The sequence below is a fragment of the Poeciliopsis prolifica genome, unplaced genomic scaffold (assembly GCF_027474105.1).
Source record: "Poeciliopsis prolifica strain line A6 unplaced genomic scaffold, Auburn_PproV2 SCAFFOLD095, whole genome shotgun sequence".
NCBI lineage: Eukaryota > Metazoa > Chordata > Actinopteri > Cyprinodontiformes > Poeciliidae > Poeciliopsis > Poeciliopsis prolifica.
In genome coordinates this window covers 414960-434702 of record NW_026562470.1, presented here as the reverse complement: position 1 = coordinate 434702, position 19743 = coordinate 414960, and the positions used below count along the sequence as shown (strand labels likewise).

General features: G+C 41.1%; 2 protein-coding genes across 6 annotated transcripts in view; both read right to left on the bottom strand.

The window, feature by feature from the left end:
- The window catches only part of LOC129353716 (voltage-dependent T-type calcium channel subunit alpha-1H-like), a 131847-nt gene that overhangs the window by 81299 nt on the left and 30805 nt on the right, over positions 1–19743 (bottom strand). For all 5 annotated transcript variants that reach the window (XM_055023062.1, XM_055023061.1, XM_055023060.1 and 2 more), the window contains 4 exons: positions 13983–14295; positions 13228–13320; positions 8980–9556; positions 6182–6531 (listed from right to left, as the gene is read on the bottom strand). In XM_055023062.1, coding sequence (XP_054879037.1) covers positions 6182–6531; positions 8980–9556; positions 13228–13320; positions 13983–14295 — 1333 coding nt within the window. The remainder of the gene's footprint in view (positions 1–6181; positions 6532–8979; positions 9557–13227; positions 13321–13982; positions 14296–19743) is intronic.
- The window catches only part of LOC129353719 (protein kinase C beta type-like), a 189418-nt gene continuing 177899 nt past the window's right edge, over positions 8225–19743 (bottom strand). Inside the window, exon 15 of the mRNA XM_055023073.1 lies at positions 8225–8673. Coding sequence (XP_054879048.1) covers positions 8668–8673 — 6 coding nt within the window. The 3' untranslated portion in view covers positions 8225–8667. The remainder of the gene's footprint in view (positions 8674–19743) is intronic.

The following is a 19743-nucleotide window of genomic DNA, read 5'->3' as shown; positions in this document are numbered from 1 at the left end:
ACCTCTCCCGTGGTACCTGGTCCTTCCACCTCTTTTCCAATCCGCCGCAGCGTTCGCCTGGCTTCTCGTCCAAACCCTTCATCCCCCTCCGGTTTCCTCCGATCGAAAGGTATCGTTCTCACCCCCGGCCTGCGATCCCCTCAGGTGGCCTCGCTCGCCGCTCTCCTGCCTGTCGTTGACTCTTCTCCTTCTATCTCCCCTTCGCCTCGTCCGGTCAGCGGGAAGAGGTCCTGCAAGTCACCCGCTCCTCCAGCTAAACGTCGCTGGGGCCGCTCCCTCTCCGTTCAGCCAGCTGCACGGTCCCTAGAACTGTCCTCACCTCCCACTCCCACTTCCTCTCTGAATCCTACCCCCGGAACGCCAGGCCCATCTCCAGGTCTTAGTTTTCCGCCCTCTAATCCTTCCGACAAGAAGTACCTCCTTTCATCTGCGCTCGTCACCTTCATGGACTCTCTCAGCGCTCCATATCTTCGCTTTTCTCCAAAGCAACGCTCTGGACGCCACCTACCCAACTGCCGTTCCCTCCACTTTCGCATTCGTTCCACCTCAGTTCATCCTGCTGCACACAGCTCGATTTACACTCTCGCTTCTGCTCGTCCAGTGCCCCCTCTCAGTAAGTTTTCCTTTTGTTTCTCCCTTCCTTTTACTTTAGTTTTAGTTTCACCCCTCCATCCCCCTTTTTTGTTATCAGGCATGTCCTACACGCCTCAATGCTCCCACATCTCTTCCAAGCTCCGGTCTAAGATACTTCAGGGACAGTACGTCAACCTGGCTTCATCCTCCTGCCCTTCCCAGAAGTCAACCAATGTGTCGCCTCATCTGAAAAGTTTTCAGCCAATCTTAAATCTTCGGATCCCCGTCTCACGAAGGATCTGTCAATTGGCCAATTTGTAGCTGCTTTCAGTGTCTATAGAGACGTCATATGCTCTCTTTATCCTGACCTAAGAGTTGAATTAGACACCTACTTTGGCTCTAATTGCTGACCTCCACATGCGTTAAGGCCGATCCCTGTTTTATCAGTATCATAAAGCTTTTGCTGCCAAAGCTGCCACAGTTCTTTCCCATTCTGGTCATCGTCTTGATGGGTCCATCTTAGATATAGAAATCCTCATCATGCTCAAGCAATCCATTTCATGCTTCCAGTGTGGTTCCACCAGCCATCAGAGCACCTTTTGTCCTTCTCTCCCGTTCAAACCCAATCTCACTGCCGCTGCGCCCCCACAGTCCCTCCTAAGTCTCGATTCGTTCGACTGTCAGGGGAGTAAAGTGCAGGTATTCAACAACATGCCCATCTGCAATAATTTCAATGAAAGCATTTGCTCATTTCCCAACTGTTCTTTTCTCCACATATGTAGTCTCTGCAGAGATGCTAATCCAAAGTCTGTATGTCCCACCGTCCATTCCACAGCAAAAGCCGTCGAGGTTCCAAGAATTAGTTTCCTGTTACCTCTCTACTCCCATCTTTGTTTCTGAATTAGCTTCTCTTTGTTAGGCCAACCCAATCGTACATTTGTTAACTTTGTCATTACCGGGCTCTCTCAGGGCTTTGTAATCAGCATCCCTCGCTACCTTGCTTCTCCCCTTGTTATTCCTAACCTGTAATCAGCTCTGCACGACCTGTCAACAGTTTCACAGTTGCTACCGAAAGAGGTTTCTAAGGGCTATGTTATCGGCCCCTTCGATTACCTCCCCTCCCCCCTTTTTCATGTTAATCCCTTCGGCACCGCTCCCTGGAAATATTCCAGAATAAAACGCCTCATTTTGGATCTTTCTGCGTCCCATTCCGGCCCCCACCCTAGCATTAATAGTCTCATCCCTAAGCCCCCTTTTCTCTTTACTATGCTACAGTGGATAATGCTATCTCGCTTATTATCTGTTGGGCACGGCACATGGCTGGCTAAAGCTGATATTACTGACCCCTTCAAAATAATTTTTTAGCCACGTCAGCGTCCCCATCTCCAAAGAGAAAATCCGCAGGTCCGTCAAAAAAGTTAGAGTCCTGAATTGAGTCCCCTTTCTCTTCGACCTTTGCTCTGATCTGCAAGAGTATGTATCAAAAGTGGTCTAGCCCCTTCCACGCTCAAATCATACTCCTTCGCCTGACTCAAATTCAGTAAATTCTGCCTATCTCATGGGGTTCCCCTCTTTCCAGTCCTCATAAACACTGTCGTTGCGTTTCTGACTGTTTCGTCCATTTTCGCTCTAAGCATTCATACATTCGTAGTCTCCTAGCCGGGATTAATTTCTTTTATCAACTTCATCAGTCTAACCCTTCTCTTGGTCTTTTTTCCAATCATGTAATTAAGCTTCTGCTGAAAGGCTAAACTAATCAGTGTCCTGTACTCCTTGATGGCCGCAAACCCATCACTCTCCCCATTTTGAAGGATCTACTCGTTTCTCTCCATTCAAGCCCTTTTTCTCCCCATCTCAAATCTCTCCTCGCAAGCTCATTCCTTCTCGCTTTCTATGGACTCCTCCATTTGGGGGAATTCTCTACTCCTACTAATCACTTCATCCCCTCCAGAGACTTAGCCATCTTGGACCTCATGTTCCACCCAGATTTCTACAGTCTATCCTTGAAGCACTCCAAATCCAAAGGCACCTGCTCCATTGTCGTTGCACGCAATGCCTTTTTTAGCTATGTTTGAATTCGCTCTCCTCTGACGCAAGAGTAGCTTCTCCTCCCAAACCCTCTTCCTCATCCCTGAAGGCATCCCCATACCGCTACCTGGTTCCTCAAACATCTCAGACTGCTCCTCAGCGGGATCAACCTCCCTCCCAGTCATTTCTCTGGCCACTCATTTAGAATTGGTGGCGGCTATGTCCGCTGACATCCAGGGAATTCCCTTCATGTCCCTCCAGTACCTTGGACGTTGGTCTTTATCAGCATATTCTTCGTATATACGCCCAGAACTCTCATCGGTGCTCTCAGCTCAATGTTCCCTCAGTGCCTAGGTAACCACTGTGCAATTCACTGGAGGTGGTTTTCATACTTTATTTTAGTATGCACTCCCTCTCCATGCTGCAACGCTACCTTCCCCTTTCATATTTCTTATTTTAAGTTTCTGCAGCATTCTCATCTATTGCCATTCTCTTTCAATCGTTTCATTGTGAGTCTAATTCCTACCCCAGTTTCGCTTCTACAAGAAGTTGTCTATACCCCCATTAAGTTCTCCCTCCTAAGTATTATCCTTTAATTTAGTAAATGTTTAGCTAGCTCTTTTCTCTCTCACCTCTATCCTTTCTGATCCTTCCCCAGCTGGCCCTCCTCTCTCGACATCCCATCACTTCATTCCTCAGAACGACTGCAGCTCCCCGCTGGCCTTTAAACCAGCATACCCTCATCCCTTACCCATCAGCACCCCCAGTTGGCCCTTTTCTCCTGGCACCCCATCACTTCAAGCCCTGGAACATCCCCAGCCCCACTGGCCTTTTATCCAGCATACCCTCATATCCAGCATACCCTCATCCCTTGCCCAACAGCAACCCCTGCTGGCCCCTTTTTACGGACTTATCCCAAACCTTTTCCATCTGCTCTACTCCATGCCACACTGCGTTCTCTGCTGGTTTCAACCAGCAACCCCTCACCCTTTGTCCTACAGTATTCCTTGGTGGTCCCTACTTACCATCATCCCTATATTCCTCGCCCAGTGCATCCTATTATTTCATGCCTTGCATCATCCTCAGCTGGCCTTTTAACCAGCACCCCTTTGTCCTAGTGCTGCAGCTGCCCTCGCTGGTTCCCTTTCATCATTATTCCTATATTTCCCTCACCCTGTCCTTTTATGCCCCTATGCCCCGTTGCATCCTTAGCTGGCTTTTTCAGCGTTCCCTCAACCCTCTCCCTGCTACATCCTTAGCCGGTACTCATCCTCCTATGTCCTGCCTCGCGTCCTGCCCTGCGTTCTATGTCCCTCTCCCCGCTTTGTCCCCTGCTGACCTTTGCCCTCCCTTCTCTCTCTTCTCCTCCCATCACTGTCATGCCATCTCCTTCTGTTTGAATCTAATCCTGCAGGCTAGAGTCAGCTCAACTCCTCTCCCCCTTTACCTTTCCATCATCTATCCTTCAACCTTGGCCTTATTTTGGGGGACATTGGTCCGAGCAGTATCTGAATGCTTTCTTGAACCTGGCATTGTCACCTCACTTCCCTCAGTTTGGTCCGAACCTCTCCAGCTAAGCTAGCGCACCTCTTCTCCTTTAGTGCTTTCTGTCTCTGTCTCTCCAGCCTTGGCCCCGGCCTCGATCTCTTTTTGGGGGATGACGTTCCATGCAGCATCCAGAATCCAAGCCCTTCGCAAATTTTGCGATAATTGATTACCTCAGACAGGGCCAGAACGCCAAAGATTCTAGTTTTGTATGTCAATAAACTCTTCTAATAGTTTCCCTTTTCTCTGAGTCTCTCCAGATTGAAATGCAGTTAAGATGGTTTTATTTTTGTCAATACTGTTAATATCCAAGGCAGAACAGTGTCCAAAGCAGCGTAAAAATGGATTCTTTTTGTTTCTCTTCCTTATCACATACTTGTATAAGGTGATAGACAGCACAGAGTACAATGTTCTATTTTCTCTGCTTGTGAAAACAAAACTGATAAAAATTGTATTTAAAAAAAAAAAAAAAATTGTCAAATATGGAAAATATTCCGTAAAGGTGCAACCCACATATTCACTTCTGTTGGTCAGATCATAAATGCATTTTCATTACAAATGTGGGACCATTCGTAAGAAAATACACAGGACAACAGGTAATATGGTCAAGAAGCATTGAGTTTTTGTTTGTTTTTTATAAAGACCAACCACAAATTTTCTCATTAGTTGTGATAAGTATATAATTTATAAGGTGTTTATATTGGAGATCTTCAGAAAAATAGTTTAGTGATTGGAATCTGTCTATTTCAGCTTTAATGAGGCCAGAACACAGCAAGCAAATGAGTTGCTTTTCTGACCAATTAATGTGCTATATTAATATCTACCAGGATGTCTTGGTCACAGCCAACAGTTATTTTCAATATCACTGAAGTGTTAAAAAACAATAACTTGTTTCTATGCTTTATGATGTCAGTGGTTGAGAACCAAACACAGATTCCTTGATGGAGCAAACAATCTTGGCCAAAACATGGCAATGCCAGTACCCTTTCAGAAATTTTGCAGTTAATGTACGTCTTTGTAATGCCAGCTGCACTAATCATTGTAATCATGCTAATTGCCAATAGGCTGCTGAGTGAAAAATTAAGATGTCAAATTTGTAATTACTGAAAAATCATGAAAACACTGTTTTGCTGTGATAGAGCTTTCACACGATTATTTTTTTACTGTTTTATTAATCATGATGATTAACTCTAAGTAGGAGAAAAAGTGTCAATTTCAAACCAGACACATGAGCAGGACGCTTTGTCACAGTAACACGTTCTTACTTCCATTAACACAGCCATGGATTTTTCTCACAGATTATGCAAAGCAGCAATGCCACGTAAACATGCACCTGGATTCTGAGCATGCCCAGTAATGCTCACCTAACATAATGCTGCTCACAGAAGATTAAAACTTCTCTGAGGTGTTTTCCTGAACTGCAATACTTGGAGATTTGTACATTTTTAAGAGTAAAGTTTTTAATTAGTAACTAAAAAATAGGTTTTATTCACACATTTAGTGAAGTTATTTCATCACATAGCTGTGAGCCATGTCTGACTATCTAGGCTCTTATTGTTAAATATTCAACATTCAGAATGTTATGGCCATTCAGATGTGTCAGGGAATAGGCTGACTGGCGAATGAAATCTTCCCTTGTTTTCCAGTCTGTCGATGAATTCAGCCAATCAGAATGTCAGGCCGGTCCTCCTCCACCTGATTCTTCCCTTCACTCCTGCCTTCTCCTGCGACTCATCTCTATTTCCGCTCTACTCAGTGTCTCACTCTTTTCCCAGGGTCACACTTTAATTAACACTGGAGGTCTTATGAGTTTCCCCATCTCCTCATACATGCCTGCATACACCCACACACAACCCAGCATGAACACTGGTGTTGAGATCCCATATGCTGGGTGCTGTAAGTTTTGATTGGAGGGTAAATTTGTTGACTTTCCCACCCACAGCAATCAATCAGACAGGAGTCACATTAGGTGTGAGGGAAATACGCACCAAGTCGTGCACGTTAACACAAACATGCTAGCAGTCTAATGGCTCACCTGCTCGTGGTACTCTATGCCCATTGACAGCGTGTTAATGAGGATGGCAATCATAATTCCTCTGCTGAAGTATCTGCTGCTGACAATAAGTTCTAACTTGTTTCGGAGTCTCAGCCAACAGCATTTCCAAATGCTTGTCTTTGGCTCAGATTGCTGTGGGCTGTTACACTGGCATGGACAATCATTGTGACACAGGTTGTCGATGCGGCATGAGTTTCCGTGAAGAGGGGCTTCCGGCTGCTCATCTGGATGTTCACTGAGTTGGTTGTAGTAGACGCAGTAAGGACATACCAAGGAATCTCCAGAGGCTTCACCAGGCAGAAGAAGAGAGGGATAACCAGCAGACACTCCTGTGCACACAGCAGAGAGGATGGGATGTAAGACTTGTATAATAATGCTCAAACGTCATGAGTCAGGCCCCATTTCCTTCTGTGGATGGGGGAATAGGTGTTTAATCCTCTGCTGATTTACTAAGTTTACTCACAAGCAAATGCAGTTTGTAAAGTTGATGATACTTTTATTACAATTCAGAAACATGGAATATAAAAAAAAAAAAATCTGTTTATTAAACAACATCCCCAAAACATTGAAAATCTCAACACTGTTCAACTAATCATATGAAAACGCAGGCTGTCACAACAGCAAACCAGCCAGTGCATAACCGACAACCTGGGGTAGAAGTCGTAGGAAAGCAGCTGAGAGAACTGCTATAATTCTAAAGGAACTTCATCTAAAGCTTAGGGTCAGGGTGACGAAATAGACAAAGCTAACCCCGAAGCTGACCCCAACCCACAAATATTTTTAGACACACAGATATTTTGAGACTATTTTCAGTCCATAAATGTTGGGGTCAGGTAGAATGACTGGACAGAAACAAAAAACAAGGTGCGTGCGTGTGCGTGCGTGCGTGTGTGTGTGTGCATGCGTGTGTGTGTGTGTGGGCGTCAATGTTTGTGTGTGTATATATAAACATGCACGTTCCGGGGTGAGCTAAGAGTTTAGCAGAATTCATTAAGAAACCGCTCAGGAGGAATGCTCTGATGACAAACATTTATGTAGTATAAGGGCTGCACTTATCATTGCAGTTTCAACAAATTTGTGATTCACTGAAGGCAGATATAGACCAATATATTCATTCAGTGCTCTGTGTCTACAGATAATGTCGACTTCTCTTCCAGTAGGACTTCTCGAACGCTTGCTGAGGAGAAGAACACTATCTTAAGAAGCACCAGTAATGCATTCTATGATCTACTGAGAATTTCTGCTCTGTTTCATAAATATGGAAAGTGCCCCAGAAATACTTTTTATTTATTGCTGAAGTAGATAAAAAATTGATGTACATTTTCTTCGTCACCTAACATGCCTTGTATTGTCTGTTACAATAGCTGACACTACTTTGCCCTGTAAAACATGTAAAGTTGTTGGGAAGTGGGGTGTTTTGAGTTTGGTTTTGGTTTCACCCTGAGACATTAGCCAAGACATCAGGACAAAAGGTCTCTAAGACAGTTCATCTGTCCAAGCAGTCAGCCAATGAAATAAGCACAGCAACAGTGTTAGCCAATGCAAATGCACCGAAAGCGGGTTTAAACCCTATATAAGGGGAGAGCAAAAGAGGAATCTTTGGTTGGATCCTCCAGGCAGCTTCGAGTCAAGACCGAGACGGACAGCTGAAGAAGAGCCGGGGCCACAGAGCCGAAGACTGTCCTGCGCACGGGACCAATCTGTCAGCCCCGCAACATGTGGCTTCAAATCGCACTTCTCTCACCAGCTGGGTTCAGACCCCAAAGACAAAGATGAAGATCAAGGCAAAGATAAAGACCCAAGTCCTGTGTGACCTCACCATGGATGACGAAAGCTCATCAGACCAACAGAGATCCCTGCCTTCATCAATCAACCTCTTCCTCTTGCTGCAACACCCTTCTTCATCATCAAGCCAGTTCTGGGGTTCGAGACACCAAACTTCGTCCGTCTCTCTCAAAGGTTCCCGTTTTAGTTCTTAGTGTCAGCGTTAGGGAAGACAAGCTAGATGATTGATTTTACTTATTTGATTATTTGTGCTACTGAATTAAGCTGTACTGACCCTTGCAAAATTGCTTTACTAATAAAAATATTTAGCATAAAGAAAATCTAAAAGATGTTGTGGACATACAATTAACGAGTCACCTCAAAGTTCTTTGATGGTAGTAAAATAGCTGTGATGTTTGATTCTGGGGAAGAAAACTAGGAAATGTTTTATAGGTTGCTTTAGCCCAAATCTAAAACATCTTTGGGACTCGCCAGAGTCACTAAAACCAACCTGATTCAGTAACAAGTGCAAGTTGTAATAAAGAGAAGGAGCGACCGTTAACAGATGTGCCCTGTGGAACCAGTTGGCTGCAGGCTGTTCAGTCTGGCTAATTCACAGGGGGAAGAAGGGTGAGACATCTGGATGTAGGCCGTCAGTAACCAGGCGAATCCTTTCTCCATGCCAGCTTCAACAGTTTACTTCAGTTCTGGATAGGGTAAATCCCAGCAGATTTAGGAAACTCAACTCACCCGTTAGATGGAGAGATGGTAGCACATCTCCTCTCTCAGAAGAGGAAGTAGTGACTGAGAGAGTAGAGAGTGAAGGAAGGTTGTCGCGGCAACGACAACATAGATAAATTATTGGTATAAACATTCTTTTTTTTGAAATCCTCCACCTGGACTTTTTAGTCCAGGTGGAGGATTTCATCATCAAGCCAGGTGGACTGAGAAGCATGATACTTCTCAGTATCATGCAATAACTCAAACATAAAAAACACACTCAATCCACTCACCATGCTCAGGCACCAGCTGTGGCGGTCTGTTGATGGTATCCATAGCAACCGTCCTCTTCTGGTCCCGGTCCTTTTCATCCAAGTGACTGAGACGGGACGATATGAAGGGATAATTAAAGCTGGTCCCTCTGTTGCTGACGGCCAGCTGCGGCTGCGGCTGTGGTTGCTGCAGCTGATGATGGAGATGCTGCTGGTGATGGAGATGATAAACTCGATGAAGGTGTGATAAATCATTGGGGGCATGGCCCGAGTGCCGGTTGGCAAGTCCATTCATCTCCCCGACTCCGCTCCCTCGAGCCTCTTTCTGGCAGATGCAGGAGCAGCGGAGACGCAGGCGAGTCCAAGCGATCCAGCGTGACAGCCTGCGCCATGCCTTCCGACCCAGGTGGGCCAGGTAGCGGATGATCTCTTCGTAGCAACTTCCGGGCTGACTGTCGCTGGCCAGTGTGGAAGATGATTGGTGGAGCTGCCGGGCGCGCTGCTCTGATTTCATTAAGGCATGTTCTCTCTGTTTTGTTTCAGAAAACTGGGTGGCGATGACAACCAGGCACAGGTTGATCATAAAGAAGGAGCCCACCTGCACAGTAAAAAAGTTGGTGTTAATTTAACACCCACAAGGGCTGTAGTGATACAATAACCTCACAATACGCTATGATACAGAATATTCTGCTCAGGATACAATATACATCACAATATAAGGCAAATGTTACAATTTGAAATTTTCTGAAATATTTTAGAGGGACAGAGTGATTTTGGTGACATTTTGTCACTGTTCTATTTACTTGGATTGTATTAACTTATCTGAAAACTAATTAAAATCACAACTATACAATACCTGGCTCTGATTGGACAGAGACTTACAGTCTACAGCTGGACAAAATGAATCAAAGATCCGTTGAGAAAATTAGTTTCTGTTATTTAATTCATGTGGATTTGACATAAAACTCAAAATTTCAACAGTGATCCAGAGAGTGGGGAGATTATCAGTCTCTAGACTCTCAACATGTCACAGAAAAAATATAAAATCAGATTTTGAAAAATTTAAATTTTTTCATTGTGAAACCCTCAAATATTCAAAACAGGTAGTTTTTATAATTTAGGATGACAAGATATACTGCACATTTCTTAAACTGAAGTGAAAAAAGTTGCAAGCAAAATAATTTTAGAACATTATTAGCATGAAAATGCAATCATTAAGCTAAAAACTAATTACTAAGTGGATACCACTGATCATTCCAATATCCAAACTTTGGATTAATTTTGCGATCTCACTGCTTTTGCTGCTACTTCTTCCGCGCCTCCACTCTGTTTCGCTTCTCTTTCATGGTTATTTACGCAACTTTACATTACTTTGTTTCTTTGCAACAAAATACAGCCCATAAATATTTGTTGAAGATCTGAAATTTCCAATAACAAGGGAATTCAATGTTGCATTTCATTTTTTACGTTTGGAAGTTCATTCCCTTTCACGTTCCCAGAAAAGCCAAATTTTGATATTTCTCTGACATTTGGAAAAACACGGTTTACTTATTTTAGCATAACTCTGGTTTCACTTGGCCAATCAACACAACTTAAAAAACGGGTGTATAGTTTATAATGTGCACTTTAAGCACAAGTTGAAAGTGAAACTCAGGAAGGCGGAAGTCTTTCTGCTGTGGTGTCATAAATCAGACATGTTAAAAAAATGTGAAGCTGAAAAAAAAAAAAATCGATAAATATTGTAGAATCGATATAATTACACAACCCTAACACCCACAGTGTTAATTTGAAAACTAACAAAGTGTTCATATATGTTCGCTAACTGGAGTTAAAATAACGTTTGTTAAAGCGTTAAAAGATTCACACACGTTTTTTTGCTAAATTAACACAAGATATTGGTAAATATTCAACAACACAAGGTGTCACATTAACATTACAATGGTGTTGTATAATGCTAAAAGTAATACCTACTCCTAAGGAAAATTTAGAGAGATCAATAGACCCGACAGTCATGTTTTTGGACTGTGGGAGGAAGCTGGAGTACCTGGAGAAAATTTACACATGCAAATGCCAAACCCAGACCAGGAGTCATTGGTAGCCATGTTGCCAAGCAGCAACATGGCTACCACCTGGCTATTTGCCCATTCAAAGCATTTGACTTGAATCAAATTAAGAAGGTGAATCTTTTGATTTGTGGGTAATTTCACACAAACTGTACAGCTTTCTTGAGACGACAAACAATTTGGATGAGGGAATTAAAAACAAATCCACACATCCTGTTTTAGGCTTGACATTAGCAAACTCTAAAAAGAAATGAGTTGGACCCACTTAATTGAATTGCTTAATTTGGTAACAAGTAATTAAATAAAATTTATTCAACTCAATTTAATATTTTTTTTAATTTGAATTCCTTAAGTCTGTTTAAGATGACAAATTTAAAGGAATCCCCGATTCGTATAAAAATAGTCCTTGTTTGGGAAATATTGATTTCTTGAGACAATAAAGTTTAATGCCGCATTCGTATCTCTCATCTGATGTCATGACTCAAGCTTCACCAGGGACAGATGCTGTACCAACCAGGTGCTGCGGTGGTGCAGGGGTAGAGCACAACAGACATAAGGAGGCCTTAGTCCTTGACGTGGCTGATACAGGTTGGATTCCAGGCTTGATGACCTTTGCTGCATGTCTTCCCTCTCATTCTTTACCCATTCTTTTGGCATATTCCGTATTTTTCTGTGTATTGATTTTGAGTTTTCCTTGTCCCCGAGTCTCCTCGTTGTCCTGTCTTCCCCCTGATTGCTCCCAGGTGTGTCTCATCTCCGTGATAATCCTCTGCATATTTAATCCCACCTGTGTCCTTTCTTCCTTGTCGGGTCCTCGTCTCTATTTGTCATAAGTCGACTCTACGTTGTGTCCATTCGTACACTCTCATCCACGGGTGCTCAAGTCCAGTCCTCATGAGCTACCATCCTGCAACTATCAGATGCATCCCTGCTCCAACACACCTGAATCAAATGAATGACTCGTTACCAGGCCTGTTCATAGCTGAGCCTGGTCTACTGGAGTAAAGCTGCAACTAAAAGTTGCAGGATGGTAGCTCTCCAGGACTGGACTTGAGCACCCCTGCTCTAATCGCTACCGTCGTTGAGCCCTGGTCTCCGCTCAGCCATGATGCCAGATGTTTGGACAGTGTGTGTTTTCTGGATTGTTAGTCATTAAACCACCATCATTCGTCTTACCTGGGTCTCATAGTGTCTGCTCACCACCTCCACACACCACATCTTGACAACTGTCCTGTCTAACTACTCTCAAAGGAACATTGCCTGAGCCAAAAAACTTTTAAGAGTAATCCTTTATTAGTTTCCTTCTTTATCTGAAGTAAACTAAATGATTTGAGTAAGACTGACTTAAATTTGTCAAGTTAAACCAAATTAATAAATTTACTGAATTTACTTGTTACCAATTGAAGCAATTAAGTTGGTTCTACTGTTGGTTCTAATTAAGACGGATTGTATTCTGAAAAATTCTGTATTTTTCAGAAAACAGGATTTTTGAAAAACTAAAATAACATGTTACAACATACATTTAAAATAATTTAAATTCAAGCTGCATTTTAAGTGACAATGTCATTTTGGATATTTTAATTTTTAGTTCGGAACAACTTAAAGATTTGAGTTGACTTTCTGTAGAATGAAGTAAGAGAGAATTGAATTATTTATTAGAAACAATGAGATGAATAAACTTAATTAATTGAGTTGGTTAAGCATGGGATCCAAAACTGGCAACGAACTCAATTGTTTCAAGAAAAATCAAAGTAAAAAGATCCTTTAAGTTAATTTAAGTTTGTTTAGATTTGTAAATTTTAAGTTAATTGAACACATCAAGCAAGTTGTCATCAAAAAACAAATGAATTAAGTTAGACAAATGTAAAAAAGTCTATTAGTTGAACTATTGCCAAAAACACTTTTTAGAGTGCAGTTTGCATTGTTGGCTTTTTAAATACACACAAAGTAGAATGGACTTTGTAGCCGTTACACAAAGGCATGGCTTAAGCAACAATTAACAGACCAATTAACACTCAAATTTAAAATCCAAATATGTCAGAAGCTACACTGACAGTGTTTTGTTAAAACGACACAAACACTTTTTATTTCAGACTACACCTAGGATTTTTAACACTGGTACTTTTATAGTGTGGAGAACATAGAAAACAATCGTTTTGGACAAGTTTAGCATTGTCAATGTGTTTGTGGTTTTCTTAGTACTTACAATGATGAGAAAAATAAAGTAGATGAAGTTATAGAAGGAGTGTGCATCCATTACGTAGTACATGATGTCCACCCAACCTTCCAGGGTAATTACCTGAAGTCAAAAGTAACCAGTTTAAGTTAAAGCAGCAGTATGTGACTTATATAAAAAAGGGTTGTTGTTTTTCTTACATATCTATGAAAACTGTCATCATGACCTGACAGTAAGAGACAAATAATGTATGAAAAGTTTGAATTGCTCCACCATCTCCCTGAGATAACATTGCTGACTGAAGAAATGCACCACTTCAACTTGTACCAAGCAAAACAACCAATCAGAGCAAGGCTAAAGATGTTAGTGCTGTCAATCAACTTGCTGCTCAATGTGCTAATGGTGGAGAAAAATCCAACAGGAAAACAGTTTATTTGTTGTCATCGGTGGCCATGCTAACTAGTCTGAGCATTCACACAATCTCTTCTAGGTGCAGCTAGCAGAGTTGAAGGGGGGATAAGAGCGAGGGTGTAAGCAGTGCAACCCTGAGAGTGATTGACAGCATTGATAACCTCCTCCTGACTCAAATGAGTTATTTCTAGATAGCACTGGGAGATGGCAGAAAAGCTACATTTTTTTCTCAGACTGTCTGTCTTACAACATACAGTTATAGTGACAGTTTCAACAAATATGCAAAAAAGTATTTGTCTATAAAAGTTACATAGTGCAGCTTTAATAAAGAAACAAAATTGAATTTCTGCAGACAGATTCTGCAAAGATTTTACCTGAAATATAGCAATCCATGCAAATCCAATATTATCAAAGTTAATAGCTCCTTTGTGGGGGTTTATTTCCCCTGCCCGACACTGGTTGTAGTATTGGTACCAGTTCACACATGACACTGGTCTGTCCACTGTCAGCCCTGTCTCTGAGTGGGCTTCCTCAGCCCCCAGTGAGCAGTAGGTCTGACCCACACGACGACGAGGCACATCAGAGCAGCGAAGCATCCCATTTTCCCTCTCCGTCGAGCAGATGAATGGATGGTCATCTGTGCCTTCAGGCTGATAATAGCCATTCATAAAGGTGATGTTGTATCTCCTGAAAAAATGGATACAACATTCCTGTATAAACTTTTAAATGACAAACTCCTATTTTTTTTTCAATCTTTCAAAATTGCTTTCATCTTTAGCAACATTTTCCAGGCTTTAAAAATAAGAATTTGGACTTTGGTAGTTGGTTTTATACCCATTTTCTGACCATTCCTTTAAGCTGACTTTGATAGCAAAAGTCTGTAAATTTTACAAAAGTGACAGAAAGCACAATGCAATAACATGCAGCTCCAGAGCTTTCATTCATGAGGTTAATAGAGCCCTGCAAAATTATTCACACAACTTTGACTTTCATACTTTTTTTCACAATACGGCAACAAAAATTTATTTTGTTGGAATTTTATGTGATAGACCAATAAAATGTAATATTAATAATAATAGATTTTATTTATAATGCCAGTTATATATTTAGATATCAAAGGGCAGGAAACAAAAAAAAAGAGTTGTTATTGATAAAAATAATTAATTAAATAAGAGATTATAACTAATATCTAAGAAAATGAACCAAACATTTTGCCAAAAATAAATGTCTTTGTTAAAGCAGTCAGTTGATTGAGGTCCCCTCAAGGTGTCAGGGATGGTGTCCCATAGACGTGGAGAAACATGGTCCTCAGTTTAGTTCTGGGTTCTGGGGATGTGGAGAAGGTTTGGTGTGGATGGAATGGAGTGAGCAAGTTATGTTTTGTTGGTTAAGTAGTTCTTTGGTTCAGGGTGGGGAGTTTCTGGAGATGCATTGGTGTTTGAGGAGGGAAATTTTAAATTAAATCCTGGTGGAAATGAAAAGTCAATTGAGAGAGTGGAGGATGGAAGTAATATGTTCATGTCTGCACATTTTCATCAGGATCCCAGCTGCAGTTTTGGAGTCTCTGCAGGAACCCTCTTGCTAGGAATCCCAATGAGAAGTGGGATGGCGACAAAAGCATGGACCAGTTTTAGAGAACAGGTAGAGTATACTTGTGAAGTGAAAGAAAAATGTTGCATGATTCTTGACTTTTCTTTTTCTTACATTTATAATTCTTAAAGTGTGACATGCATTCACACTCACCTCCTCTGGGTCAATACTTTATACAGAGGGACTTTCAAAGGACTGTCCTTTGAATTATTTACTGTAATTCCCTATATTGTTATGATTCTGACCCGTCTGCCTGCTCTGTTTTCTTTCTCAGCTCTCACCTCTGCAATCAAGTTCATCAGGTCCACCTGTATGCTGCTGTGCTTCAGTCCAATCAGACTCGTATCATCCACCATCTGCCATCTCTATGGCAGGCAGACGGTGCCGGGGTTTTGAAAAACTGGTGTGAGTATGTCCAGGGTTTCCTCCTTTGCCTGATCATGTTTTTGTCTCTTGGATTTCTTGCCTGCCTCACATCAGATACTTCACTGGCTTCTGTTTTCTGGACAAAACCATGTGTTTGCCTCTCATCTTCTTCATGTGCCTGACCTTTATCTCTGCCCTGTCTCCTGATTCTCATCTGACTCTCAGATAAGTTTGCCTTCTTCTGCATCCCAGATTCATCCCCTTGACCTCAGAGTTCTGATTTCCCCTGGGTTTATAACCTGCTACCTAACCATTGTGCTACCATGTTGATGCTCTGGATCCGTCACCACCATCTTGCTGAGGCATTCTGTTCTCAACAACCAACACCCCTAGAGATGACTTCTCCCCCCTGCCTTCTCACCGCAGCCTTGCTGAGGAACCAGGAATGTATTTTGAGAAAGTTAGTGGCTTTCCTTATTGTGCTTTTGACACCAAGAGTACAAGCCACTAGCCTGTTTCACTGACCTCAGTGCTTCCCAGTCTGGGAAAGGTGGTCTCCTTTCCCATTTTCTTTTTCTCAATAAATCATTTGCTTTTCTATTGTGTGTGGCTGAAATTTTGGGTCCTTTGATTTGCAGACTACATCTATATACTTTGACCAGCTTCGCTATCCACACTAAAGGATAAGAACAGGAGATTCTATGTTCAAAGTGATGTGCAGTCCTCATCTCACCAGAGCATCTTATTCCATTGTTCTAGCTGTGACTTCTACATGACTTGTAAAAATCTAGACTTCTTTTGACTTCTTTAAGCTATGGATAAAAAAAATGTTTTTTTCAGGCATCCCTAGTGAGGTTACCAGAGGTGCTGGTGTCTCTCTCTAGCAGTCAACTAGTAAGAGAAGGGGTACATTTTAATTTTGTTTTCATTCATAGAAGTACTTTAAAATGTACTTCATTTTCACTTCACATTTATGTGATCCTACTTTTAAAAAGTAGTTAATTTGTTACAAGTAAGCAAATTAAGGCTATCCAAATAAATATTTCACATTTTCATGTTAAGTGTAAATTTAAGTTTGACAAACCTAATTGGATTATATATGACAAATTAACTACCTTTTTTTTATTTGAGCTGCATTCTCTTTCTGCCTTTTGCCTTCCCCTACTTTTTGTTTTATTTTTAGAAACACACAATGCAATGTTGTAAAATGCCAAAATGTGGAAAAAGTTTAACTCATTTGTAACCTAAAAGTCCACCATCACTTTAGATCAGGTTTGTCAAACTCCAGTCCTCAAGGGCCGCTGTCCTGCAGTTCTTCGATGTGCCACAGGTACAAAACACAGGAATGAAATGGCTTAATTACCTCCTCTTTCTTCTCCAGAGCCTTGATAATGACCTAATTATTCTATTCAGGTGGTGCAGCAGAGGCACATCTAAAAGTTGCAGGACACCGGCCCGCAACCTTTAAAAATGATTATAATTCATCATTCAGAAGTTCTGCTAGAACCTGAATGTTATTTCACCTCAAGTAGTTTTGGTAACATAATTCACGGTACAAATGCAAGTAAAAGTTCAAAGTTGGTATAGATATGATTCACTAAAAATATTTTGTTTTACATTTAGTTGCTTTTTAACACATTAATTAAATCACTGTAATCTGTAAGATGTTGACACCCCTGCTTTAGATGTTTGGATGCATCCATTTAATGTTAGTTTCTAATGGAATACCAAAAGTATACAAAAGATGACCGTATTTTTTTGGTACATAAGCCGCTAGTTTTTTCCCATGCTTTGAATCATGCAGCTTATATCCCGGTGCGGCTTTTCTATGGGTTTTGTGGGGGCTCTTTAGCAGGATGTGAATTACTGAAAATCAGGATTAGAAATTAAAGAAGAAAGTGCTGATTTTTATTGAGAACAAGCACATGCTAGCAGCAGGCACGAGTGAGAAATGGTTTCAGACTCATACCCTCTCCTCATGGAAACAACACAAAGAGATTCATATGATGTAGCTTTTAAGTTCAGGGCTATCGATCTGGCAGTGTGGATTGATAGCTGCTGCACATAAGCTTAACGTAAACCAATCCATGGTTCAGCATTGGATTCGTTTATAATAGCGGATTTATTAAGGGAAACCGAGAGCGGTTGAGATACCAGCAGCTTGTAGCCCAGTGCAGCTTAAGCCCAGTTCACACGACACGATTTTAGAAAAGTTGGCCGATTCTGAAAACGTGCGAGAGAGATCACACACTAGGCCATTTAAAATCGTAGGTGTAACGGGTTCGATCGTAGACATTCTAATTCCAGATACGAAATCCCTTCAATTTAAAATTCTGCGCTACCACACCTGAACTTAGAGCAAACAAACAAACATGGACAACGACGTTGAAGTGGAAACTTTAGTTTGTGGACTTATGTTAACCCAAACAAGACGTAACCAAAAACCAAAGCTTTGGATTAAGAACTGGAGACATCGCGAGCAAGGATGATATTTGTTGCATCGCAACATGGAGGTGAGGTTTTTTTTCTTTTTCATCAAAAATACTGTTTTTAATATTTTCGGTTTTGTCGTTTACTTAACCGTTACTGTTTACCTATAATTTTTCGCTGTGTTTATGTTGTAGAATATATACATACACTGTACCTTGTTTCAGAAAATGGAATGACTGAAACATCCGAGCAGCTTAAAGTAGAAGAAAGCATTTCCTGCGTATTTGTTATTAAAAAAATCAGATGGCAGTTATCCTTTTCCCCCCAACTGACCGCGAAAGCTTAACATATTCCAGCTCCTTTAATTGAAACTTATTGTGTTGTTTAAAATTGTATGATGACTGCAGAATAAAATCAAATGCGCCATTTCAACCAAAGATTGGAATGCGCTTCTCAACCAGATGGACTCTGTGCAATATTTTTATAATTGTCTTTCATTAAAAAAAACAACAACGATCCAATAGCATGCTGCTTTGAATAAGGATAAAGTTTTACTTATGGTTTTATGAGATCTAATTACCTCTAAAGCAAGATGATTAAACATGTTCAATATCCCCGATTTTAGATCAAAGCGGTCCCGACGTTCCACCAACTGGACCCGATCAGTCCTAACACACCACACACTGCGGGATGATCGGTTGCGATTTGTTTGCGCTAGAACTTTTTAATTTGTGTTTTCTGTTGAGCTTTCTTGCTGCTTTTTCTGACACTATTTCATGAAGAATAAAGTGAAAGATACTTCTGGCCCTGCTTATACAATATTTTTTAAATAAATTGTTCATATTTTATATTGTTTCATATTTTAATTCATATTCTTGTGAATCCTCCTGTCATATGGTTCATTCTTCTTGATCTTTTCTAGTCTATTCGTGAAAAATTTGGGTGTGATTATTGATTCTTTGTTTAAATTTGATAAGCATATTATCATTATCAAAGCCTGTTTCTTTCAGCTGAGGACCCTTGCTAAGATAAAATCTTCCTCTACCTGATTTTGAGAGGACTGTCCGTGCATTTATTACACTACAATATTGTAACTCTTTGTACTTAGGGTTGTACCAGATCTCCCTGCACCGACTGCAGAGCCTACAAAATGCTGCAGCTTGTCTGCTGACTAAAACAAGTAGGCGTGAATCTATTACCATATTTTCAGACTATAACTCACAGTTTTTTTCATAGTTTTGCTGGGGGTGCGACTTGCACTCTGGAGCGACTTATGTGTGGAAATTAACACATCATTATATCATGTCACATGTTATTTTCACACTAAACCACAAGAGGGCGGTCTAGGCCCGTGTTATTCTACCTTGTTAGCCAAAGGTAGAATAACATCTTCAAGGATGAAGATTTCATTGCGTTTAGTGATTTGGAGAGACACGGATGGTTTGGTAAACTTGTTAGCATGTTATTAATGCTATAGTTATCTGAATAACTCTTAATATGTTATGTCAGTTTGTTGTTTGTCATGTAACGTTAGCGTACCGAACAATTATTCAGCCTGTTGTTGCCTCTTTTCTATTTTTATTGGCTTTCAAGATGTCATGTCCATTTTTGGAGTTGGATTTTATCAAATAAATTTCCCTCAAAAATGTGACTTATAGTCCGGAAATCCGGTTTTGCACACCCTTCACTGGCTCCCTATTGCTTTAAGGATAAAATTTGAGGTTTATTGATTATTTTTAAGTGTTTAAA